Source organism: Rhincodon typus, chromosome 12 (genome assembly GCF_021869965.1).
Source record: "Rhincodon typus isolate 14 chromosome 12, sRhiTyp1.1, whole genome shotgun sequence".
Classification (NCBI taxonomy): Eukaryota; Metazoa; Chordata; class Chondrichthyes; order Orectolobiformes; family Rhincodontidae; genus Rhincodon; species Rhincodon typus.
In genome coordinates this window covers 56,634,196-56,661,096 of record NC_063343.1, presented here as the reverse complement: position 1 = coordinate 56,661,096, position 26,901 = coordinate 56,634,196, and the positions used below count along the sequence as shown (strand labels likewise).

The 26,901-nt window shown below is 40.8% G+C and overlaps 1 protein-coding gene across 3 annotated transcripts in view; it reads left to right on the top strand.

The window, feature by feature from the left end:
- LOC109920041 (E3 ubiquitin-protein ligase SH3RF2-like) overlaps nucleotides 1–22,252 on the top strand; it is a 56,821-nt gene extending 34,569 nt beyond the window's left edge. For 2 of the 3 annotated variants that reach the window (XM_048603387.1, XM_048603386.1), the window contains 7 exons: nucleotides 1,107–1,406; nucleotides 6,477–6,580; nucleotides 7,702–7,842; nucleotides 10,960–11,156; nucleotides 15,253–15,602; nucleotides 16,443–16,786; nucleotides 21,167–22,252. In XM_048603387.1, the coding sequence (XP_048459344.1) occupies nucleotides 1,107–1,406; nucleotides 6,477–6,580; nucleotides 7,702–7,842; nucleotides 10,960–11,156; nucleotides 15,253–15,602; nucleotides 16,443–16,786; nucleotides 21,167–21,338 (1,608 nt within the window). In that variant the 3' untranslated portion in view covers nucleotides 21,339–22,252. The remainder of the gene's footprint in view (nucleotides 1–1,106; nucleotides 1,407–6,476; nucleotides 6,581–7,701; nucleotides 7,843–10,959; nucleotides 11,157–15,252; nucleotides 15,603–16,442; nucleotides 16,787–21,166) is intronic. The other variant, XM_020520062.2, reaches the window with a different exon arrangement.
- The last annotated feature ends 4,649 nt before the right edge of the window (nucleotides 22,253–26,901 follow it).

The window sequence follows — 26,901 nt, the reverse complement described above, 5'->3', positions numbered from 1 at the left end:
ACAATTTAGCACGGCCAATCCACCTACCCTGCACACCTTTGGACTGTGGGAGGAAACCAGAGCACCCAGAGGAAACCCATGCAGACACGGGGAGAATGTGCAGACTCCACACAGACAGTCGCCTGAGGGAGAAATCAAACCTGGGTCCATGGCGCTGTGAGGCAGCAGTGCTAACCACTGAGCCACCGTGTTGCCCTTGTTACAGTATTCCTAGCCTCTAACCTGCTCTTGTAGCCACTGTGAGTCAGAGTTAAAAGTCTCCAAACTCTCCAACTTTAATGGACCCTTTTGGACGGTCCCAGGTGTGGGAGAATTACACACTGGACAAGTTAATTTCCTTGGTGATTCCTATAGAGCCAGCCACATTGGCGATTCCGTATAGTTCCAACAGACAACTCCAGTGCTGCTCCAACAATTCTCTGGCTATCAGAGTATCTGGTTCGCTATATTATTTCTCAAATAAGGAAACTTACCATGCCATATTGGTTTAAATTTATAGAGTAGTGGGGCAACTCACAAGAGTTGCAACGTTGTATGCAACAGAGCAGAGCGACATTCTTCCGTACTTTAAAGATTCAGCCAGAGGGCTCGTAGTACATGTTAATCATTCGATGTACATATCAGTTTCCTGTCTCCCTTATTATTACAGAGGTAATATTAAAATAATAATAGCTTTGCCAAAATAGCCGAGAGAAAAATTTAATGCAAATGAGTACAATATCTGCATGTAACTCATACCACAGTTCTCGCTATGAGCTACATGCAAAGACTAGATGCCTCCTTAGAGGGATTGTGGGCAAGTGATAGGAGGAGTCTTCTTGAAACTGAGGTGAAACATCTCATCATCAGTTTGGTCAGCTTCGTTGACAAATAGTTTGGAGCAAGTTATCTACATTGATCTCTTTGCCGTGATTTGATATCTAGGAACCAAAAAAGAAAGAGGTGAAAACATATTTTCTTTTACAAAAAGAAACACATTAGAATGAAAGAATGTAAATGAATTTCTAAAAATATTATCTAAATGACACATTCATTTTGCTGATTGTACTGCAAAGTATGCGGGTAAAAATAATTCACCCAATTCTTCCTTTCTCTGTTTCCTATAGATGAACTCAACAGCAAAGCAGTTATTAGCAACCAAAAGGCCAGATGTGAAAGATGGCAAATGCCAAAGCAGTGCAGCATTGGCTAATTCTAGCACAACGTTCAAACGCACAGAGACAGGGAGGGTGGCTGTTAAAGACACACGCCACACGAGTGCGATGAATATGCTAAACAGAATCTCCCACCCATCTCCATCCCACCAGCCATTGCAAATCAGTTCACCGGTGCTGATTAGCTCCAGTAACCCAGCAGTTGTAGCCCAGCTCGCAGAAAGAAGGAATCCATCCAATCCCACCAGCAAGGTATCACGTCTGCTTTATCTCAAAACACTTGGTGCCAATATCAAGAAGGCGTCTGTTCTAAAATCCTGTGGCTGTGTAAAGCAAGATTGAATCTAAATAAACTGTGGTAGGATGTTTACTGCAGATCAGCGCAGCCCTTCATTTTATCAGAGTTGAATAGAGCACTCCATATAGGCAAGGGAGTCTTTCTGAGTGCAGACTCACTGCCCATGCCCCTCTCCCATTGCCAGTAAAATTACACACAATGGGAACAAAGGCAAGAATCCCAGAATCAGCTGCTGCCTACCAACTTTAAATAGCCCCAATCCATTCTAAGATGGACAGAGGGATGAATGTCCAGGACAATGACTCTATTTGCTTTAATCAAGCACAGGCAGTAGTAAAGAGAAAGTTTCACTTATAAAGCACCTGTTACATCTCTCAGCAGTATTACTCTGATCCTCAGTCACAGTTGTCTTGTGTGTAAGTGTAGCAGTCATTTTGTGCTTAGTCAGACACTCCGAACATGAATGCAATGATGCTTTCTTCTTCAAAGTTGAGAAAGTCAAACTATGAAAGTAATGTTGACTTGGAAATTGTGCAAATCCTTGAAAATATTAAAATAGAACCTGTTACACCCACTGAAATAGTTTTAGCGCCTCAAACTCCTTGAAGGTTTGCCCACTGGTATTGCCAGAGGGAAGTAACCTTCAAACATGACTATCTGCACTCAGTAAACCAGCAGAGACTTCTTTGCTGCCATTGTGACTATCTCCTGCCCTATTCTAATTTTCTTGAGAAAGTTCGTGGTGGTTTGTCTCCTCCTTTGGCCTCTGCTATCCTTGTACGGGTGGTGCTGCCACAATGTGATAGTGAGGGAGTCCTGGAATTCTGGCTTTGTCTAATGAAGGATTGGCAAGAAATGCCTATGTCAATAAAGCATGTGATTATGAAGGAATTCATCGCAAAGCAGTTATTAGCAACCAAAAGGCCAGATGTGAAAGATGTTTCTGTGACCTTGTTACTACTCTTCTCAGTGTTGGAAGTTGGTGATTGTGCAGTGGGGTGTTCCAGTAGCTTTTAATTTGTCAGACTGCATATCTGACATCCAGCATTGAATGAGCAGAAATTTCATCCTCTTAGATATTGGGATGGCTGGTGTTATTGACTGCCTGCTAGGAGGTGACTAGAATGGCCCAAGTCTTGTTTGCCTACTGGAATTGCAAACTGCTTTAGTTTCAACATTTGTTGAGTTCACCCAATATAAAAATACTTTGATTTTTCAAAAATATATGGAGACAGCAGCTTCTTAACAAGAACATAGCCTGGTCAAACTGCAGTATCCATTGGAAATCTTATAAGGCTAAGTTTAACTTAATCAGCTGCTCTTGCTGCTCCTTTCACTCCCTAATCTTCAATGGCTGCTGCTCCAATAAGGCCATGAGATATGTGAGCTGAAGCAGGCCATTCAGCCCATCGAGACTATTGCACATTCAATGAAATCATGGCTGATCTGACGGTCCACGGCTCTACTTTGCTGCCATAACCCTAGATACCCTTACAGGTTAGAGATCTCTCTGTCTCAGTCATGAATATACGTAACAATCCTGCCTTAACAGCCCTCTGTGTTAAAGAGTTTCATAGATTCAAACCTCTTTGAGAGAAGAAATTCCTTCTCATTTCTGTCTTAAATGTGCAACCTTTAGTCGGATGCCCTCTGATCCTTGACTCTCCCACAAGGAGAAACAACTTTTCCACATCTAAGGATGGTCCAGACATTTACTTCAAGAACAGAGAGCTTTATGAAATGATATAAAACAGTATCTTATGATATGTTTTGGATTGTAATCTCCTGGAACAAATTAATAGAGTGTGCTGCTGGTCCAACCAAAGCCCCCACCAGGTTCGTATTGTTAACCATCACGAATTGGGAACCAAAAGGTTTCCTAACCAAATCAGGCTGGGGAGCCACAGAGCCTGTTTGGTCTTATGGTGTATACAGTGCTGAAAGAATCAGAAATGGTTAATACTGAGTGACATAAGCACATCCAGTATAATGATGTCTTACGGACTACTGGACAGGAAAGCTTAGGATTTTAGGGATGAAACTCTGCCATTACTCCCTGGTCTAGCCTAAATGTGACTGCAGACCCACAGTAATATAGTTGACTGTTAGTTCAAGGGCAATTGTAGATAGGCTAATAATGTTGCCCTTTTTCCAGTACCACCAATATCTCATGAAAGAATAAAGATAGAACTACTTGCTTTGGTGTTCTTTTTCACAAACACCTATATTTAAATAAAGATTAAACAATGACACATTTCAAAGTGCTAGGTTTCACTTGTCACCTAGTCAATGGACATCCAATGGTTTTGCAGCTTACTCTCCCCCTGAATTTCTATGCCTCTGGATGCTTTCCTGTGGGAGCCATTGGCATCACCAAAACTTCAGATTGATGTGTTTTGCTGCACCAAGGAGGTGACAGGAGCCCCGTTATGTGAGAGAGGACCTCACAGTTTTCTCTGTAAACAGAGAGGTGCAGAGAAACTGGGCACATGGTTTGTTCCCAGAATCACACACTTCCTGGTGACCTGGCAGCGGCCACCCTGTTTTATCCTACGCCGGTAAGTCGTATACATCATATTCTAGCCCACAATGTGACTGTTCTGCAATGGAGCCTAGCCACTCTACTCATGACTCCTTTCTGTGTCTTGTCCACATGTGGGCAGTTCTCATGCAATGTGAGTAATGTGGCTACCAAGAACGTCATGAAGGAAAGCATCAGCTCTCTAAAACTATCATTTAATGCCTCACGATCATGCTTCGCAATCTCTCTGCTAGCAAGTGGCACATTTAGCCCAATGGTTTGTTTTCAAGGGCATGTAGGTGTAATGTCTAAAAATATGTGAGGTGAATAGCAGACTCTTCAGCTTCATGCATAAACACGTTTGATAAAATTCTAAATCAAATAGATTTTCAGCTGTGATTTGTAACAGACACGATATATATCACTCATCATTCAGACTGTGTTACTGTTAAAGGAATAAGCTGAATGGACAGTATCAGATTGGTTTCGCCTCTGCATCTGGGTTTGTTACAGTAAAAACTGTTCGGCCAGCTTTTGAAATCTTTTTCCTTGAGCAATATCAAAGAAACGTTCCTTTTAAAATAAGACCTGCATTTACAGAATACCTTTCCATGTCTGTCATAGAACTGTCAAAACACTTCGCACAATGAGTCACTTTGAAGTGCAGTAACTTGTTGTTTAGCAAACAGAGCAAAAATACTTTTCACGCAGCAAGTTTGCACAAGCAGCGTCAAGGTGAATGATCAGTAAATCTCTTTGATAGTGTCAGTCAAGGGAGGATTATTGGCCCGGATACCAAGAAGACTCCGAGCCCTACTGCAACTAATGTCATACAGTACTCTATCTCACCTGAATAGAATCTATCTTAACAGTTCAGCCAAAGACAATGCAGCATTCGTTTAGTAATGCATTGACGAGGCAACTTAAATTGTGCATTCAAGTTCTAGAGTAGGACAAGTTGGCACTGTTTACTCAGGTAGTGCACTGGAATTCAAGCCCCAATACCTCCAGAGTTGCCACTAATATGAAAATTTGATTAAACCAGCAAATTGCCCAATTCTACCTGATGCAGGTTAAAAGAATATGCACAGTGAGTTTTTTTAATTAATGAGAAAATTATATTAATTACTATAAATCTGTTTTCAATTGGCCTAGTGGTGTCATCACTTGAGGATTAATCCAGAGACACAGGTAATGTCCTGGGGATTCGGGTTCAAATCCCACCACGGCAGATGGTAGAATTTGAATTCGGTAAAAAAAATCTGTAAATACGAGTCTAATGATGATCATGAATCCATTGCTGGTGTTGGAAAGACCCATCTGGTTCACTAATGTCCTTCAGGGAAAGAAACTGCCATCCTTACCTGGTCTAGAGCCCAGACCTACAGCAATGTGGTTGACATTTAAACTATCCTCTGGGCAATTAGTGACAGACAATAAATGCTGGCCTGGCGAGGAACACCCTCTTTCTGTAAGTGAATAAAAAAAGGCAAGAAATAAACATAGAACTGCCAACTTATAGCTCTACAAATTTTAAATTCTACCCTTTTTAACAATTCCCACATACATACAAAGAGACAAGGTGCAAGTGTTCTAGGCGGGCAAGAAAAGAAATGTCAGCAAAGCACAGTTCTGGTACCAGCAGTTTAGAACTGAACTGAGGAAGCGTCACTGGACCTGAAACATTAGCTCTGCTTTCTCTCCACAGATGCTGACAGACCCGCTGAGTTTTTCCAGCAATTTCTGTTTTTCGTTCTGATTTCCAGCATCCGCAGTGCTTTCTTTTATATTCAGAGTTAAGCTGGACAGCTTTTTTGCTTCACAAGGGAATCTAGAGCTGTCAGGGTTTAGGAAGGTTTGTTGTGTTGAGGCTACAGTCAGATTAACCGTGATCTTACTGAATGGTGGAACAGGGTCAAGAGGCTGAATGACCAGTTCCTGCTCCAATTCTTTATTATGTTCTTATTATTCATAAGGATAGCTTCAGAGATGAGGGAACGCAAGTATATCGATGAATTGGAGAAACTGAAGCTGTTCTTGCAAGAGGAGCAGATTGACAAAGGTTTTGATAGAGATGTTCAAATTCAAAAAGGGTCTGAACTGAATAGAGAGGGAAAAGCTGTTGTGATAAGCAGTAGCATCAAGAAATAGAGGACACAGATTTCAGATTGTTGGCAAACAACACAGCATTGACATGAAGGGAAAAGTTTTCATGCAGTGAGTGGTTAGGATCTGGAAAGCACTGTCTGAGATTGTGGTATATGCGGGTTGAATCATGGCTTTCTAAAAGGTATTGGAAAGCTATCTAAAGACTTGCAAGGCTCCAGAAAACAGAGGGGAGTATGGTGAGGTGAGTTGTACCTGGAGAGGATCTCAGACATGATGGGCCAAATGAACTCCTCTGTGCTGTAACCGTTCTATGATTCTATAAATTGAGCATGGTTTATGGTGCAGGTGTCAGGAAGCATCACAACTGTAGCTGATACTCGTTTTCTTTTCACAGATAAAACATAATCCTTCTGAAGCTGGTGTGGCCAGTTCAGGTATTAATGATGCCAATTCATTGTTTAATACTGAAATTCTACGTTCAAAACCACAAATACCTGTGTAAGTACTGGTAGTATAACTGTACTGAATACCTGACATGTTTAAAGCAATATCTGTGAAACCATGACCACAGCGAGTTAACGCCATTCATTGGGCTTGTCAGAGCCATGAGACTTTGTAATACAGATTCAGATATCAGATTCACTACTCACCTTTACAATGTCTTTGATTTTTGGATATTCTTTTCTTCCCTGCCTCACCCCGATGAATATATAACATTGAAGACATGGTCTAAGCTAAACTTGCACATAATATGTTCTTGAAGCAGAAGAAACTTTCATGCTCCATACAAAGTCTGCTATGGATTGCTGCCTCTCTCAACCTTTTTTTTCTCTCAGACATTTGGATGTTGATAATAAGCCAGGTCTTTTTATTAATGAAAATGTGACCCCGAGGGCACTAGATCAGGATTATGAACTGGATGACCCAAGACTTATCTCCAAACAGTAATCCCATTTTGAAAGCTAAGCAGTCAGGGAGATCATATTTTTGGAGCATGTCCATGAATGGAAACTCCCAAGAGGTAATCGAGCAACCCATCATCGAGCAACCCATTATCTTCTACATTCCCTTCCATTGAGGTGCTTATGGTGCTCCTGTAATACTGCAGGCATCTGCAGGTATCCCGGCCCTGACTTGGAATATCACAACAGAGTCAGGAGCAAGAGGCAGTGAAAAAGTGCATTTCTTACTATGATGGGGCAGTGGAACTGAGGAGATCTGATTTCTTGCATGTTAGAGTCACAGAATCAATGTGTAAGAAAGGAGGCCTTTTTGCCCATCAGGTCTGCTCAGATGTTTTGCAAAGCAATCTTGTTGGTCCCATTCCCACCACCACCACCATCCCCCCCATCACGCCCCAGGGCTTTCCGTACAGCAACAGTTTTACCTCTTGAATGTATTTTGAATTCCTGTTCAAGGCTACTATTCAACCTGTTTCCACCACCTTATCATGCATTCCACCTCATAACAACTCATTATGTAAGAAAGGCTTTTCCTTATGTTGCTATGAGTTTTTTGCCAATCAGGTTAAACATGTGCTCATTCCCAGAAAATTATCTAACTGTTGCTGACTAATTATCTCCTCCATGAAGTGTTAATTCATTCTCATCTCCAATCAGTAGATCAGAAGAACCACGGGCATGGACCGGGGACATGTTTCAAGTTTATGGGATGTCATCAGATGGCTGGATCAGAGGGATGTCAATGCAAATAAACAAAACTGAGAGCCTGACCAGTGGTTACAATGAACCTAGTAGGAGGTAATTAAGAAATCATGTAATTCATGTATCCATCAAGCATACGTGGTCATGTAGCTTACAAGGTACTGCACTGGCCTTGTTCCTGTTTAAATACTGTGGTCATGAAATTTTTAAAAAAATATCACAAATTGAAAGAACTGGCTACACACGAAAACAAAATTTACAGGAATGTTTCTTTTGCCAGCTGGTTTTACAGCTAAGAAGAATCTGTGAATAATGAGAACTTGTGATAAGTAAAAACAATGAGAAATATGTGTTTAAAAGTGTATCTTCTATCTTAACTTTGAGGAGTAAAATCTGCCTTTAATTAGCAGAAATGTTTTTTCAGACAGAGTCTGCTATTTTTATGGTACATGACTAGTTAAAATTGGCAATACCTAAATAATTGAATCAGAGATAGTAGGAACTGCAGATGCTGGAGAATCCGAGACAACAAGGTGCAGGGCTGGATGAACACAGCAGGCCAAGCAGCATCATAGGAGCAGAGAGGCTGACGTTTCGGGCCTAGACCCTTCATCAAAAATACCAAAATAATTGTGCTTTTTACAGTCTCTACTTCTCCAATTGTTCAAAGGTCATTCGACCTTATTCATTATTCATAAATGTTCTTGATAAGCAAGGGGGTGAAAGATCAACAGGGGTAGGTGGGAATGTGGCATAATTAGAGCAGTCAATGTTGAATAGTGAAGCTGAGTGGCCTACCCCTGCTCCTAATTGCTGTGTTGTGTCCTCGGCCCGGCATGGTGGTCTGAAGTGGTCTCCCAGCCTCATGATTCTCAAGGTGAAGCTCAGCGCGATCTAGAGCCATGGCCCAGTTTAGCTTGGAAGCTAGGTAGCAGTGTGACCTGTTGTTCTGAATCTACAATGCTGAACATTTTACTTTTCTATTATCTAGGATCATGTAACTAAAGAAGCTGTGCCTAGGTACCTTTGTGAGTGGCGCCATATAACCCTTTCATCATACTCATTGAGTATATGTGACATTAAAGGCTAATTCTAATTCTTCACCTAAGGAAAATCCACACAACCTAGCAATTCAAATTCAGTTGCATCAGTATAACTGTATTTACTTTCTTCGTCTGACAGTTCTTTCAGTATACTATCCATCCTGGGGTAAAGGCATGGAATTTCTATTTTCTACCAGAGTGGGTACTTCTGCTAAATCCCAAGTGATGTTATTGCAGTAAAATGGGAACAGCTTCAAGGAAATTCCCTTTGTATTCTATCCTCTAAGCCATTGATAAATGCCACATTTATATATAGTGAAAAAGGCACTCAATTCAACTTCCCCTACAGTTCTTAATAACTCTCAGTTATGGAAATTAGGTGTACTCTCCCTCATTCTGAAGTTAAGTGTAAACCATATGCATCATGTAAAGACCTGTAACTTTGAAGTTTTTTGTATTTTTAATTCTGCACTGAAATTGAGAAAGTACTGTTTTAAAAATCAAGGACTTTTGAAGGATTTCTGCACTTCTTTTAACAAGTAAGTAATCTGATACTCATTGTAAGTCCTGTGTACACAGCTGCTGGTTGAAGCAGTAGTGAAAGCCCAGATGGCAGACCAGGTCGAATCAAGGCATGTGTACAAATGGAGTTTTGGCTGCCAAGAATTAGCTGATCGGTCTGTGGACTAGTGACCAGTTATTGGTAACAAAGGCCTTCTGCCTGTCAGCAACTCTATTATAGGCTCTCAGGCAGCTCAATAGCTTTGGGATGTGAAAGTTTTGGCAGAAACTATCAGGCCTTTGGAGAATGAACTGTTTCTGCTCTGCGGTAGAGAGTACCTAACGCCTGAAGATAGCCAGTTTATTTCCTGTCAACAGTTGCTGTAAGCTGTGATTTTTAGTTGATAAATCAAATACCAATTAAAATGTGAACAAGTCACCCTGTGCCTCCTACAAACAACTGAAAGTATCTGAAGAAGTGAAATCAAGAAGCAGTGTTCTAATAAGCACAAAGATCATCTCAGCAAATGCTACGGACAGGGACCACTGAACTGCCTTCCCAATCTTTCACTCGCTCTATTAAACCCTTTTTTTCTCTCTGTTTGTGTCTGCATGTGTATATAGAGGGGACGTTTAGTGGGGGAGGTGTGTTAGAATTTGAGCCAGTAGAATTATAAGCAGACTGTTCATATTGTTTACATACGGCCAGAGTCTATCTGCTTGTAATAAATAGTCAATCTTGTTAAGTACAGAAACTGGGTCCATGTTTTCTGTCAACCTAAAAGACTGGTAAATTGTGGAATTTTGTATACTTTTAAAATAAAACTTTAACTTCTGTGATGACTGTGGAAGTATTGGATCTCAATTTCCAGCTTACCACTGCAGTATCATAGTGCTCACTAGATGAAGGATGAGCAGATAATTTAGATGAAAATTTATAATACCAACTTTATGAAAGGTCACAATAGATTGTCTTATTCTGTACAGGCTTTATCATGGCCTGTTATGTTAACGGTTATGATATTAATGGGGAGGTTGGGAAGAGCAAGCAAAAATCCCAATGGAGCGAGCAAGGCCTGCAATAGAGAAGACCTGCCAAATTCAGTGGCAGGACCCACTCAATATCACTTTTACAATCTGTTTCTGGCCTTGCAACCAACCAAATAGACAGGCCTAGCCAACAGCTGGGAGGGAAAACTGACAGCAGAAGATCCTAGTTGGACAACCATGAGGATTTGCCTCAGAAATCAGAAGATGGACTATCACGATGAGACAAAGAGAGAGACGGAGACAGAGACAGAGACTGGGCTGATGCTCCTGCTCCTTCCGTGGCCAAATGGTGTTAATGGAAAGGAGATTTGCTTATGGGACTCATACTTTGCATCTCCTTTTCAGTGTCAGATTTCACAGCCTTTTGGACTCAGTCATTTTTAAATCAGGCTCCCAGTTGGATCATGGAATGCCAATGTAAATATATTATCTGTACCTGCTTCTGCATGTTGCCTGCCACCAACAGGTAGACATTGGCCCTGAAGCTGGCTTGTTATAGATGTTTCTCTCATTTTAAGTACCAAGCCCTTCTCACCCAATATGGGGGGTTGCGATGGTTTCAGTGTAAAATCAATGAGCTTTCGGTGGGACCGACTTAAAAAACATGATTGTGTTGCAGGAACACTTGTGGACTCCCCGATCAGAGAGATTCTGATGGTTTGTCGGCATCGGCAAACACTCAAGAAAGAGGAACTACAAGTGAGACCAGTTTGAACTTGCAGACAAGCCCCAGCGGCAGGCAAGTTGCTGTGACATCACCACCTGTTCCGTCAGGGGCGACAATAGCAAGACATATCTCCGGGTCTAGTTACAGGGGTAAGTTTATTAATTTATTGTACGTGAGAGTCTAATTCTGAAGGAATCTGCCAAATGTAACTGCAGCCTCCATCTGCTCTGGCTGAAATTTGATCCAGGGCTGCAGTCTATGCAAATCACAACCAGACATTTTTGTGGTCACATATTCTTCTCCCCATACTTTCTTCTTGGTTTTCTCCCTCATGGTGACAATAGGAGAAGAAACACAGCGAATAAAAAGTACCCAAAAAGTGGGGATTGTTGGGATGTTTTTATTAAGTAGTAAAAGCTTCAATAGTTGTTTAGATTGGCTTGCCTTTACAAAGTGCAGGTTTTGAAATGGGCCCAAGCAATGATAATTGCTGGCTTGGTAATATTCTGCATCTCTGGGGAAGGCTCGAACTGTTTGTACAGTCACACAAGCCAAGTTGCAGTTTTCATATCGCCACGAGTGGCTACTAATTAACACCCAGTATCTTAGAATAATCTGTCAACCCAATATCAGTAAAACTGTCTGGTGATTGTCAGAGATAGTAGGAACTGCCGATGCTGGAGAATCTGAGATAACAAGGTGTAGAGCTGGATGAACACAGCAGGCCAAGCAGCATCAGAGGAGCAGGAAAGCTGATGTTTCGGGTCTGCACCCTTCTTCAGGTTTCTAAAGAAGGGTCCCAACCTGAAACATCAGTTTTCCTGCTCCTCTGATGCTGCCGGCCCTAAGGTGATTGTCATATGGCTGTTTGCAAGACTTGGCTGCATGCAAACTAGCTCCTACATTTCCTATGTTCCATCACTTCAAACAGACCTTATTGGATGTAAAGTGCTCAGGACTATCCTAAGATCATGAAAAATGTTACTGGTATATGAATAGAAGTCTTTCTTTTTCACCCAGAACTACTCTCTCTGACTCTTCTCTCCTAAATTACCAGGTTCTGTACTTCACTGTCTGCACAAGAATGTAAAGAATGGTCTGACCAGAGAATAGTCTGAATATAAGCCTTGAAAATGTGTACTCTGTCATTCGTTTGCATATCCTAGTATTCTTTCAGTTTGTCGTGTTGTCTTACATATGATCTGGGCATTGTAACTAACAGATCTCCCAATGATATTTCAATCCCATTCAAAGGGGTGATTAGTCTGAACTAGGCATGTAAGGTACTCTGCACTCAAAACTGAGGCTATAGTTTCAGTATAACACTGAGGAACACCTTACTATCGGAGATGATATCTTTCAGTTGAAATGTTAAACTGAAGCCTGTCTACCTGCTCCACTGAATGTAAAATTAACCAGGACACCGTTACAAAGATGTTCCTCCTGATGTCCTGACCAATACCCTAATTTGAAGTTGTGGGAATAGAAAAAAGATTGTTGAGAACAGGGGAAGTTATAACAGGGAACAGAAAAGATGGAGAACAAAAAAAATGTTCCAAAACGGGTTGGGGAACACAGCGTCCAGTAAGAGGGAGGAACTGAAGGAAACCAGTATCAGTAGGGAAATGGTGTTGGGGAAATTGATGGGATTAAAGGCCAATAAATCCTCAGGGCTCCATAATCTACATCCAAATACTTAAGGAAGTGGCCCAAGAAATAATGGATGCATTGGTGATCATCTTTCAAGATTCCATCAATTCGGAACAGTTCCTATGGATTGAAGGATAGCTAATGTAATCCCACTATTTAAACAAAGAACTAGAGAGAATAAAGGAAATAATAAGCTGGTTAGCCTGACATCAGCAGTGGGGAAAATGCTGGAATTTATTATAAAAGATTGAATCGTAGAACACATGGAAAATAGTGACAGGACAGGGTGAGTCAGCATGGATTCATGAAAGCAAAATTATGCTTCACAAATCTAATGGAATTTTTCAAGGATGTAACTAGTAGAGTTGATAACAGGGAGCCAATGGATGTGGTTTACTTGGACTTACAGAAGGCTTTCGATAAAGCCATAGAAACATGGAAGATATGAGCAGGAGTAGGCCATACAATCCCTCAAGCCTGCTCCATCATTCAATATGATCATGGCTGATCATCAAGCTCAATACCCTAACCCTGTCCTCCACCCTCCACTCCCACCCCCACCCCCCATATCCCTTGATTCCTTATGGTACAAGAGCTAAATCTACCTCCTTCTTGAAATCACATAATGTTTTGGCCTCACCCACTTTCTCGACAGGCTCACCACTCCCTGGGTGAAGAAATTCTCTTCATCTCAGTCCTAAAAGGGTGACTTCTTATCCTTAAAGTATGATCCCTGGTTCTGGACTCCCTCACCATCAGGAGCATCCTTTCTGCATCTAACCTGTCTTGTCTTATTAGAATTTTATAGGTTTCTGTGAGATTTCCCTCATTCTTCTAAACTCTTGTGAATGCAATCCTATCCAACTCAGCCTCTCCTCATATGTCATCTTGCCCTCCCAGGAGTCAATTTGGTAAACATTTGCTGCATTCCCTCTATCAGCAAGAACGTTTGTCCTCAGATGAGGAGACTAAAACTGCACGCAATATTCCAGATGTAGCCTCACTAATGCCCTGTCTAATTGCAGCAACACATCCTTGTGCCTGTACTGAAATCCTCTCACTATGGAGGCCAACACACATTTTTTCTTTACTGCCTGCTTCACACCATTTCAGCAACTGGTGCATGAGGACACCATGTCTCATTGAACATTCCCCTCTACACAGCCATTCAGATAATAATCTGCCTCCCTATTTTTGCTACCAAAGAGAGATTAGTGTGTAAAGTTAAAGTGCACAGGATAGGAGGTAGGGTACTCACATGGATAGAGAATTGGTTGGCAGGCTGGAAACAAAGAGCGATGAGGGGGTCAGGTTTAAAGGAGATGTGCGAGAAAAGTTTTTTACACAGAGGGCAGTAGGAGCCTGGAATGCACTGCCAGGGGAGGTTTTAGAAGCAGATACGATAACAAGGTTTAACAGACATTTAGACAGACACATGAACAAGCAGAGAATAGAGGGATACAGACCATATGCAGGTAGATGGGTTTAGTTTAGAATAGCAATAAGTCAGCACAGACATGATAGGCAGAAGGGCCTGTTCCTGTGTTGTACTATTCTGTGTTCTAAACAGAAGGAACAATAGGTCTTTCTGCGAGTGGCAGGTAGCGACTCGTAGAGTACTGCTGGGATCGGTGCTTGGAGCCCAACTCTTCACAGTAATTATTAATGATTTAGATGAGGCCACTAAATGTAATTTCTTCAAGCTGGGTGGGAGAATGAACTGTGAGGATGCTGCAGAGATGTTTCAGTGTGATTTAGTCAAGTTCAGTGAGTGGGCAAACATGTGGCAGATGAAATATAATGTGGATAAATGTAATGTTTGATAGCAAAAACAGGAAGGCAGATTATTAGCTGAATGATGATAGCTTGGGAAAGCTGGAAGTGCAACGAGAACCGGGTGTCGTTGTACACCCGTCACTGAAAGGAAGCACGCAGCTGCAGTAGGCAGTGAAGAAAGCGAATGGTACATTACCTTCATAGTGAGAGGATTCAAGTGCAAGAACAAGGATGTCTAGCTGTAAATGTACAGGGCCTTGGTTAGACCACACCTGGAATATTGTGCGCACTTTTGTTCTCTTTCCTGGAAGAAGGATGTCTGGTTATGGAATATGTTCAGTTAGTATCATACACCTGAAAGATAAGAATAGGTCTTAATTGCATTCTTCAGAACTGGAGGAAGAGTCACCGGACCCGAAACATTAACTCTGATTCTTTTCTTCACTGATGCTGCCAGACCTGCTGAGCTTTTCCAGCAACTTCTGTTTTTGTTCAAGGAGTTCTCTTAGTATTTTTGGCCAATATTTATTCCTAAACTAACATCATTAAAACTGATTGTCTCTTCGTTGTTATCATAGGGCATTGCTGTGTGAAAATTGGTTGCCGTATTACCCTATATTACAACATTGACTACACTTCTGTAATTCTTCCTTATAGGATGTTCTGAGCCATGAAAGATGTGATATAAATGCAAGTTCTTCCTTTTCTTCTCTTCTTTTAGTGCAAATAAACTGGTTTGGAATAATAAATTTGCTTGTGCAGTAGTTTGGGCAGAAAATTTATAGTTAACACAATCAATATGTTTCTTTGCTTTTTTAGTAAATGTACATCGACCAATACTTGCAGTTCCCCCCGTCCAGTCTCAAAGCACAAGTAGCCGATGTGTTCCAGCTGTTGTCATTCAAGCACAACCTTTTGCGTCCCATCAGTTTCTGCACCCAGTCACTATGCATGCCTCCCATTCCAATGGACTGGTAGGGACAAGCCGATCTAACCTGTCCACCAGGCCAATTGCTAACACTGCCCCTATAATGCGTCACGGCGGGAAACCATCAGCAATGCAAGATGGTGAAGCTTCCAATTGTACAACTGTGGACCAGGGATGTGTACCAATGTCCGATCCTACACCATTGCACTGCAAGTTTGAGGACAGAAGTACTGTACACAAGGTGGGTTTTATACATCTACTCAAAATATAGAGACGTGAAAAACAGGAATTTGGCTCAGCTATGTGTCAGGGAGGAGAAAGGGAACAAAGTGTAAATTTAATGTAATCTTTTTGAAGACAAGGAATTGGGATATAAGTCATATTTTGAACGATGATGTAATGAAATAGACGTGTGTTGGGAAAGGTTGGAGAAGAAAAACGGTGGATATCAGCTTGGGTTTGCCATGTCTAAATGGAGTAAAAGGAAAAGATGAATGGAGCATTTACAGTCTTCATGGCTGTACAAGCGGAGATGGAAATTTATGAATAACATTTCAAATTGTCTATAACTCCAAGAGCAGGAAACATGGGATACAGGAGATCTGCACTAGAAATGGACAAGGGAGAAGGAAAAGGATGCCAAAGTAATTTACACATAATATGAAAATTCTGACAATTCCATGAAGCACTCTCTCTCTCTCTCTCTCTCTCAATTTAGTTTTGATAACAGCAGACATCCCTTAGGCTTCTCATCCCATTGTCTCTCCTGATACCCTGGAGCCAGTACCTTTAGGTTACACAAGTCTCCATTAAGCTGATTTGTTTATGACTTAATCTGTTGTTGGTGTTAAAATGGGCAAAACTGTGCAGTAAAGAAGTAAAGTGTTTATCAGAAAGTGTTTGACAAATTCCAAAGATGCACCTTGTCTTGGACCTTGTTTTACAAGGTCATCAGAATGAAGGTATTTCACATCTGTTCCAAGTCTCTTGCACTCCACTGTGACAAGGACAACTTTTCTTTGACAGCTAAGGAAGAGTGAGGACAATTCAAAATAAACCAACTTTAATGTGTCTTTTTCAGGCTCAGACCAGTCTCGGAATGTTTCTACCTCACTGTGCTACGTCTTCTACAAGGCCTAAATTCCAGCTCACCTCAGTGTGCAGCCCAACTCCAATTTCGGCAAAACCAGAACAGGGCGCTGCACAATCAATTTTACAGGAAACCAGCAGTCCTCCTGTCCCTGTTATCTCCCACAACAGAGCTGGTTCATGCCCAATAGGAAGTGAAGAGGAGGTCCAGACGTCCCACAGAAAGACAGGCTCCTGGGATTCTTGTTATCGCTGCACCCCTCCATCACCACTGCACAGCCCAGTTTCTGAAGGATGTCCAAAGACCTTGCCAAACCGTTCAATGTGCTTCAATAGGTAACAATCCTTCTGGCAATGGCTGTTATTAAAGAAGAGGTGCAACATGAATCATGTTGGTCACACAAATGTTGTAGAAATATGGAATTCTGTCCCAAAGAGGCTGTGGATATACAGGAACTATTGGAGCTTTCACTCCTAGGGTAGATGGATTTTTTGTTAGGTAAGGCTAGCGAAAGAAATGGGATCAAGATGGGCAAATGGAGCTGAGTTCAATTAGATGTTGATCTGACTGAATGCTGGAACAGGTTTGAGGGGCCAAGAGGCAAACTCTTTATCATCTATCCCTTTCCTGTGATCCTGTATGTATCTGTAAGTGACAAAAAAAAATGCTGATCTTATCTTAGGTTCACCAGTTATGCCCTTCCCTAATATTCTTTTCAGTCATCCAAAAGCTGCAGTAAGGGACAATAAATGTTGACCTCACCAACAACACCCATGTCCTGTGAACAAACAAATCAAAATAGAGCCTCCCATGAGCACTTTATGTCTTATGAAAGAACCTCTAAGGGATTATTTTATGAATGGTTTCTACCAGTCAGGCACCTCATTCATTGACAATGCCATATTGAGATATCCTGTGCTGAAATTAGTGCTATCCAGACTGTTAAAACTCAATTAGATAAAAATATCAAGGGCGGTACACATCAATTGTTGGATATACACTGTCAGAAGCTGAACGTTCCCACCATAGAATCATGGCATTATCTTCCTTATTGTATGGCATCACAGAAATCACAAAGTACAGATGAAAGAAAACATTTGGACTATTTATCTCATTCTTATATTAGAAAACCAATATTCCCCATCACAGCACATATCTCCTGTAATATAAGGTAATGGTTCTGAAAGGATTAATGTTGGAAACTGCAAGTGTCTCTTTATGTCTCACCAGTACTTCATCCTCCACTACTGTTAAACGAATAAATCTTTACTCAGTATAACAAGGAGGATTCATGGCAGCACTCTAGCTCAACTGGTAGTAGTTTGTTCTGCAATGCATAAAGTAAGTGTTGCTTGAGCAATTACACAATTGATATGTTACATGTACTTGACAGCAACTCATGGACATACACAGATACCAATCCCAGCTAATAATGAGCCAAGTCTTTATATGCACATAAAGTATTTGGAATATACAGTAAATGTACCAAAGTGATTAAAATTAACTTTTAGGATGCTGTTTCACTCTTGAATATACTCCCAATTCTCTTTTATAGAGTATACTTTCCGTCAGCCTCTTCCCTTTTTGTATCTTTGTGTTTTTCTTTATTATTGCCAATGTTTTCGATGGCATAGTTTGTCACTGGGCTAATTATGCCAAGTCATAAACTCAGCTCCAACCATATAGCTGGGAGCGTGAAATTCAATTTGTTGAATAAATCTGGAATTTAAAAAAGCTATAATGTTATGCAGACATCCAGGTGTAATCTCACCAAAGCCATATATAATTGCAGCAAGACTTCCTTACTTATGTACTCAAAACCCCTGAAATAAAGGCTAATATGCTGTTTGGCTTCTTTTTTGCTTGCAGTATCTGCATTTTTTAAATTCTTTCATCAGGCATGGTTGTTGTTTATCCATAATTACCTTCTGTAATTTATATTTGATCCTGAATACCGATATTTTCTGTTCTTTTATTCTTTAGAAGTATTCAACATTTTTATTATTCCCAGCAATGTAGAGAATTTACACCTGCCAATGAGATGTTCCACTTGCCACCATCTTGGTCCATTCACTCTCTGTCTTCTTCTCACAGTTTACGTTTCCACCTGTCTTCATATAGTCACCAAGTTTGGATAAATTTCACTTACTACCCTCAATTAAGTCATTATAACGATTGTAAATAGATGAGGTTCAAGCACTAATCCCATGTTTACTTAGCTTTCTACATATGTGTCCATTAAAACACAATAACTGAACAGTATTTATTTTGCTGTTCCTTACAACTACAATCAGTTCATGTGATGAATGGAAGGAATCCAAACATTTGTGTGCTGATAAAATAAATATTCAAGTCATAACTCAACGCCAAACTCTAACAATCAGATTCAGGTGTAAACTTACTCATTGAGAATGAAAGGTTGTTTTTGGCTGAAAAGTAGGTTCAGGTAAGAAAACTCAGGGGTCACGTAATAGAGTTTCTTAAAATTATAAAATAGTAGATGCAGAGAGAACGTTTCTTCTTGTGGGGAAAAACATAACTGAAGGCTATCAATAAGATATAGGAGGAGAAGTAGGCCATTCAACAATTGAATGTACTCTGTTCTTCAATGAGAGCATGGTTGATCTGATAATCCTCAACTGCACTTTCCTGCCTTTTCCCTATTACTCTTGGTTCCCTTACAGAGTAAAATTCTGTCCATCTCAACTTTGATTTATATGAAAAGACCCAGCCTCCATAACCCTCTGCAGTAAAACATTCCACGGATTCACAACCCTCCTACAGAAGAAATTCCTTTTTGTGAACTTGAATGAGCAATCCTTTACTCTGAGATTATTCCCTTTGTTCCTGGATTCTTCCCCCAAGAGGAAACAACATTTCTGCATCTATCCTGTTAAGCAACCTAAGCATATTGTATGCTTCAATAATAATGCCCAATAATACAGGCCCAATCTACTCAACCTTTCATCATAAGACAGTCCCTCCATACTTAGTTTTAGCCTAGCGAAGCTTCTGTGGACTACCTCAATGCCAGTATATCTTTCCTTAGATAAGGGGCCTAAAACTGTTCACAGTATTCCAACTGTGGTCTGATTTGTGCCTTGTATAGTTTTAGCAAGACTTCTCTAATTTTATACTCCATTACCTTTGAAATAAAGGCTCACATTTCAGTTGTCTTCCCTAATACTATTGATCTTGGATGCTAGCTTTTTGTGATACATGCATAAATATTCCAAAATCCCTCCGTTCTGCAGCTTTCTGCAGTCTTTCTCTGTTTAAGTAATATTCAGAACCTCTATTTTTCCTGCCAAAGCACATAACCTCACATTTCTCCATATTGCATTCCACCTGCCAAGTCTTTCCCACTCTGTCTAACCAGTCTATATCCCTCTGCGGACTTTTTGTGATGTTCTAACCATTTGCCTTCCCATCTGTTTTTGTGTCATCCACAAACTTGGCAATTGTACATTCATTTTCTCATTCAGATCATTGATATATGTTGTAAGTAATTGTGACCTCAGCATTGATCCCTGTGGCACTGTACTAGTCACAGGGTGCCATACTGAAAATGCTCCTTTATCCCAACTCTTTCCCTTCTGTTAGTTAGCCAGTCCTCAATCCATGCTAATATACTACTTCTAACACCATGGGCTCTTACCTTATTAAATAGCCTAACGTGAGGTACTTTATCAAATGGCTTCTGAAAATCCAAATATATTACATCTATTGCTTCCCCTTTATCTATCCTGCTTGTTAGCTCCTCAAAGAATTCTCGCAAGTGACTTAGGCATGATTTCCCCTTTGTGAAGCCATACTGACTCTGCTTGGTCATATTATATATTTCCAAAATGTTCTGCTGTTATGCCAATATATGATAGCCCCCAAGAATTTCCAATGGGGAATTCAGGAGAAACATCATCACCATAAGTATTAATTTCACCATGGAACTCACTGCCACAAGGAGTGTGGAAGGACATAGGATAGATACATTTAAGAGGATGGCAGACAAGCATCCGGGCTGCAATGGTAAATTTAGACGAGGAAATATGGGAAGAGGTTTGTATGGAATGTAAAGGCTAGCATGGGCCATTGTTAGGCCATATTGCTCATTTCTATGCTGTATATTGTATGAAATACATATGCATGTCTTGTCCTCATTATACCAAAGATAACAGATTAACAACACACGCATGAGCACTACGCATTGATTAAACACATGCTGTCCATCTAAACAGGTTCAGGTTTAAACCTGAGAGTGTTTGCTGATTCTCAGCATCATTTACAACTGCAGATGAACACAATCCAGAAACACACATCTAGACAATCCCAGAAACTCTCTGTCATTACATAGAACGCCAATGGCGTTATGCTCAAAGGAACTGCGCATAGGCAGAAAAGAATCACAATATTGAACAGAGTTCAGCAGATGATGGTGGTGAGTGAGGACAGCAAGGAGGGGGTGAGGCCAGTGGCGAAGGGGTGTGAGGATAGCAAGGCAGTGTCTGAGGATGTGTGGGAGTGAGGACGGCAAAGAGAGAATGAGGACAGGAGACCCTTCTTCTCCCCCACTTTACAACACCCCTACCTTTCTCCCCCATTCACAGCACACTAAGTTTAAGACCATATCCATTGACACCGTACTGCTGTGCTAAACACTGCTTATATTCACACATGCACATTTAAGTGAATAATACAGATGATTCTTGTCCACACAGATGCCGGGCGGTACTTTCATATCCAGCCCAAGGTGATGCTGAGCTTGGCCTGGAGCAAGGTGACATTGTACTGGTGCACAGGAAACACCAGGATGGCTGGTTCCAGGGAACGCACACAGAGAGTGGGAAGACTGGCCTTTTTCCAGGAAGCTTTGTCGAAAGTTTACAGTGAGACTGAAATCTGAAATTAGATTGAAGATGAGAAATGGCAATTACTTCCCATTAAGCTTTGTCTAATGAATAATGTGTGTAATATCCCATCTGTGGTAATGTTATCAATATGAACTTTCACCCATACTGCCCTTAAAAGTAGTCCAAAGCATTTCTACCTTTGTGAGCAGTTTGGATGTGAAACAACCTGAATTATTGTCCGATAATGCACAGGACGTCATAGCAAAATTTACAAGGAACTCTCCCACCCACATTGCCTCTCAAATAGTGCCCTTCAATCAGAATATGCCAATTCTTAAGTGACACAGCTGAGTTCAGCTAAATATATTAGACAAGACACACTAATCCAGTCAGATGGTCAATCTGTATAGAGCAGGTCAAAGCCAGATAGTAAAATAATCCTCTTATATGGTTCACTCTGGAAGACGTGCATAAAGTACTGGATAGCTACAAGCACGTGATGAAGACGTATCCAGATAAACTAAGCTCACGGTGTTCTGTTGGATTGTTACCAGAAAGGATGCGATGCAGCTGTGATTACAGGGGACAGAGGTGGGAGTGACATCAATGACAATGTTTTAGAAGAAATGCAGCCTTTTATGCTTTGGCTTTAGAGTTTAATTTTGGTCACTTTTCAGTCACACTAATTTTGGTAATGTTCCATCAAAAAAAAAAGGTTACACTAAATATATTAACTTTACCCAACTAATTGGACTGACCATTTCAGTCGAAATAGATAAGCAGCAAATAGTAATCCCATGAGATTATTATCTCCATTGCTTCGGAAGAAACTCAGAAATGATAATTGGAGGGCATTAAAGTAAAAATAGCACTTGAAATATAGATTTTAGGCATTTTGGGTATTAAAATAAATAATCATTTCAAATTGTATGTTGATGGGGACAATTAGACATTTAGGCTGAAAACATTCTAAGATTAATCATATTTAATTTTAACTCAGTCGATATGATGTGGGGTTTTTTTTTCTAATTTCCTCTGCCTTCTTTCAAACCCTGCCAGGATGGATGGTTATATTTTTCACTGCTTTCTAATGATACTCAGACAAATGGAAGTTATGTCATCCATTGTACTTTCGACTGTTTGTGTCATAACCATGTTTGATGTTAGGTATGTCTGAAAAATCCTGGAAGCGAATTTGCTATGGGGATGTGGGAGGCCACTTAACACTTTCAAACCAGTGCAATTTATCTCAAATTGAACAAGTACACAGGTCCAGTTTTGAAATTAAAATAGGTTCTTTTGCTGACAGCAATTGATCCTAGTTGACAAACTGATCTACAGCAAGCATGCAGTCTACACGCTGTGGCATCCCTCCTCCCTCTTTCAGGCAGACACTACTGAGTTGACCAGAGACTTGTAAATAGACATCAGGATTCTTTTTTTAGAATCATCAAAGGATTGGACACAAATGGGTGTGGAAAATACTGGTATTTATTGACAATCCCCCAGCTGACCTTAGAAGATGCTGTTGGGCTGACTTCTTGAACCTCTGTAGTCCTTATGATGATAGTGCTCCATAATGGTGTTAAGCAGACAATTCTTAGATATTGATCCAGTGACAAAGAAGGAACAATATATGTTTAAACTCAGAATGGTTTGTGGATGGAAGATAATTGTGTTCCCTCAACATTGTTTTCCTTGTTCTTCTTGGTAGTAAAGGTTGTAGGGGTGATGAGATGTTGCACCTTGGTATTTTGGCAGAGTTCATGCTGTAAATAGTACATGCTGTACCCAAAGTTTGGTAGTGGGGAGGGTTGGAAATTATGTCCAGTGATCAAAAGAACTGCTCTGTTTGAATGGTATAGAATCCCTATGTGCAGAAGCAGGCCATTCAACCCATTGACTCCAGACCAACCATCTGAAGAGCATCCCACCCAGACACACCCCCTACCCTACATTTCCCATGGCTGACCAACCTATCCCTGGGCACTATGGACAATTTAGCATGGCCAGTCCACCTAACCTGCACATCTTTGGACTGTGGGAGGAAAGCAGAGCACCCAGACACAGGAAGACTGTGCAAACTCCATACAGCAGTTGCCCAAAGATGGAATTGAACCCAGGTCAGTGGGGTTGTGAGGCAGCAGTGCTAACCACTAAGCCACTGTGCCACCCCTACAGCAGCTCAAATGTTGCTGAGCTTAAACCTATTTGGGTGGTGGTGATCTTATGAACATGTGAAAAGGTCAGCCAGGAAAATAGAAACAGGTCTATCTCTCCAGCCCCATATAATTGTGATATTTTCCAGATCATGTTGTAAATACTTCCTAGCCTGTTGGCTTTAACCCCATAGATGGCAGAGATGTTTTGGAGAAATTAAACATGAGCCATGTGTTACAGAGAACAATCAAACTCATTCTCTCCACATTCTGGGTGTATGTTTTACTTTAATCACCAGCACATAAACAACCCATCCAACAGAGTTTTGCAACACAAACATATGTCAAGTAAACCCAAGTATGATTTGACAATAGGAGGAAGGTTTGTGAAATCGAGAACCAGCCAAAACAGTTCCTGTCTCAAAGAATATACTTCAAAAAGTAGTTGCATTAAGACCTAGTTTTAAAAAGGATTGAGACTGAGAGAATATGTGAAGCTAAAGATTTGTGAAGGTCCTGGGGGATATGTTGCTTCTGCTTCATCAGGACAATGATAAGGAGGCCAGTTGGTCAACGACGGTAGGTCAGTGGTAGGGAGTTTTGTTTCATTTATTTTGGTGGAAGAGGAAGACTTAATGGAAACTTGCTTTTAGAAGACTGATTGGATGGGGTAAATGGAATAGATTTAAGGTAGCGGGGGTGATTTGAACTTATATCTCTGAGCTTTACAATTTTTTATAAAAGAAAATTGAATGGGTTGTTTATGTGCTGGTGAGAAAAGTAAAATGTACACCAGAATGTGGAGAGAATGAGTTTGATTGCCTGCTTTAACTTCTGTCATTCTGTGCTTTCTTACTGTTATGAGAGAATATTCCTGTGAGGATTAGGGTTTTAGAACAAGAGAGTGTCACATGGAGGGAGCATTAATGGGTTGCATTTACTTCTGTTCCCATATTAAGTTCTGTTAATATATGTAAAATGACAAGTAAGCATTCTGATCACAGCATTACCAGTTACTGAAGACATGCTTTTGTAGTGGATGAATAACTACTGTCTTATAACATTTCAGTTTGCTCACTTAAAGGAAGCGGATTGTTTCCATATGTTTTTGGCCTGACTAAAGGTTTTAAAAATATCAATGTAATGGTGATCTTTTCTTTCACCATAAAAAGTAAGTACAGTGCTTGACGCAAAAGGAACTTTGTAACAATTTGAAGTAGAGGTTGGGTTTAATCCAAATTTGTACCCTGAATAAAGTTGCAGAATATAAAATCAGGAATGTTCGACAGAGATACCATGAGGAATGTGTAACCTCTATGAACAAAACATAGATGTATGCTTTAGAAGTAGTCTGTAATCACTTCCCATTGTTGGATTTTTGAAGCTGAAGGGTCTTAAACACTCTCCAGTATGGAGCGTGGAGACCTAAAGCCCTAAAGCATGTCCAAAATTATATTAGGGGCCTCGTTAATATTATTTGGGTGAGTTCTTGGTGCCTGTCACGCCATCACAGACAGTGTGCACCTTTCATAGCAACTGGAAGGCAAGTCCTGAGAGTATCGTGGAATTGCAAAGATCTTGGTTTTGTAACATTATTTTTATTTCATTTTGTTTAAGAATAACAGCCACTGAAGTGCACTGAAAAGAGTCATCCCTGCTCCTTTTCCATTCACCATTCACAAGGAGAGCCTAAAGTAGACATAAAGCCCCACATTTATGCATGCAAAAGGCCTAATGCCTGCTTCAGTGATTGCATCAGGCTCATGAAATGTGTTTCAATCCAATAATTCATCTCCGATATTGGCCCACATTCTGCTCATTTAATATGAGAGATGTTGAGGGAATTTCTTCTCAGGAAGTTGTCAGTCTTTGGAATTCCTTTCCATAGAGAACAGTGGAGGCTGGACAATTAATTCAAGGCTGAGTTAGAAAAATTTTTGATATACGAGGAAATCAAAACTCTCGGAGGACAGGTAACAGTACAGGCCACATGCCCCTGGCCAAGCTGTTCTTCATACTAAGGATACTGTCCTTGTTGTGTGGCTCAATATCACAATGCTAACTGTGACACTTCAAACACATCTAATAACTCAAAATTGGCCATCAGAATTTTACTCAAACATAAACCATATTCTCATGGTCCAGCATATTCGCCCACTTTACCATTACCATCAAGTTGGGAGATCAACCCTAGCTCAAAGAAGAATGTAGGAGGACACGTCAAGAGCAGCTTCAACATACCTAATGATTCGGTGTCAACCTGGTGAAGCTACAACAGAGGACTACTTGTAAGCCAAAAAGTGGAAGAAGGTATGCAGTAGAAAGGGCTAAGTGATTCTATGACCAGTGTATCAGACCTAATCTCTACAGACTTGACATATACTTTTGTGAACGGTGCTAACAATTAAGCAATGAACAGAAGGAGGAAGCTTAGATATTCCTATTCTCAACAGTAGGGGAATCCCAGCACATCAGTGCAAAAGACAAGGCTGAAGTATTTGTGTCCACCTTCAGCCAGTAGTGATGAGTGGATGATCCCTCTCAGCCTTCTCCTGAGCCCCTCAGCATTGCAGTTACAGGTCTTCAATCAATTTGTATCATTCCACATCATATTAAGAAACATTTACAGGCATACAAGGGTATGGCCCGAGGGCTGGAAAATGGAAATAAAATAGTTTAAGTCATTGTTTTTGACTGGCACAGACTCAATGGACCAAAGAGCCTTTCTCTGTGCTGCAGTCCTCTATGACTCAATGGCATTGGCTATGGGCAAAGGTGACAACATTTCGGCAATAGCACTGAAGACATGTGCATCAAATCTGCTGCACTCCTAACTAAGCTGTTCCACTACAGTTACAGCACTGACATCGATGTAGCAATCTGAAAACATGCCTGTGGAAGGCCAGTCTATAAAAAGCAGGACAAATTCAACCAAGACAATTACTGCCTTATCGGTCTTAATCTTCAGCAAAATGATGGAAGTGATTGTTGACAGTGCCATTAAGTGGCACTAACATGGGAATAACTGGTCACTGACACTTAGTTTGGGTTTTGCCAGTGCCACCCAGCGCCACCCAGCTCCAGTTCATTACAGCCTCGGTCTAAACATGGACAAAAAAGTTGAATTCTAGAGGTGTAGTGCGAGTGACTGATTGATATCAGGGCAGCATTTGGCAGAAGGTAGCGGGAGCCCTAGGAAATATGCAGTCAATAGGAATTAGTGAGAAAACTCCATGCTGGTTGGAATCATGCCTAGAATGAGGATGGTTGGGGCTGTTGGACAATCATCCAAGTAGGCTCCTTCTATCTGCAGCTACTTTCTCAATGATTTTCCCTCCATGATAAGTTTAGAAGTGAGACTTTCACTGATAATTACACAATGTTTAGCACTGTTCATGACTTCTCCAGATACTGAAGCTGTCCATATTCATTTTCTGGTCAGCA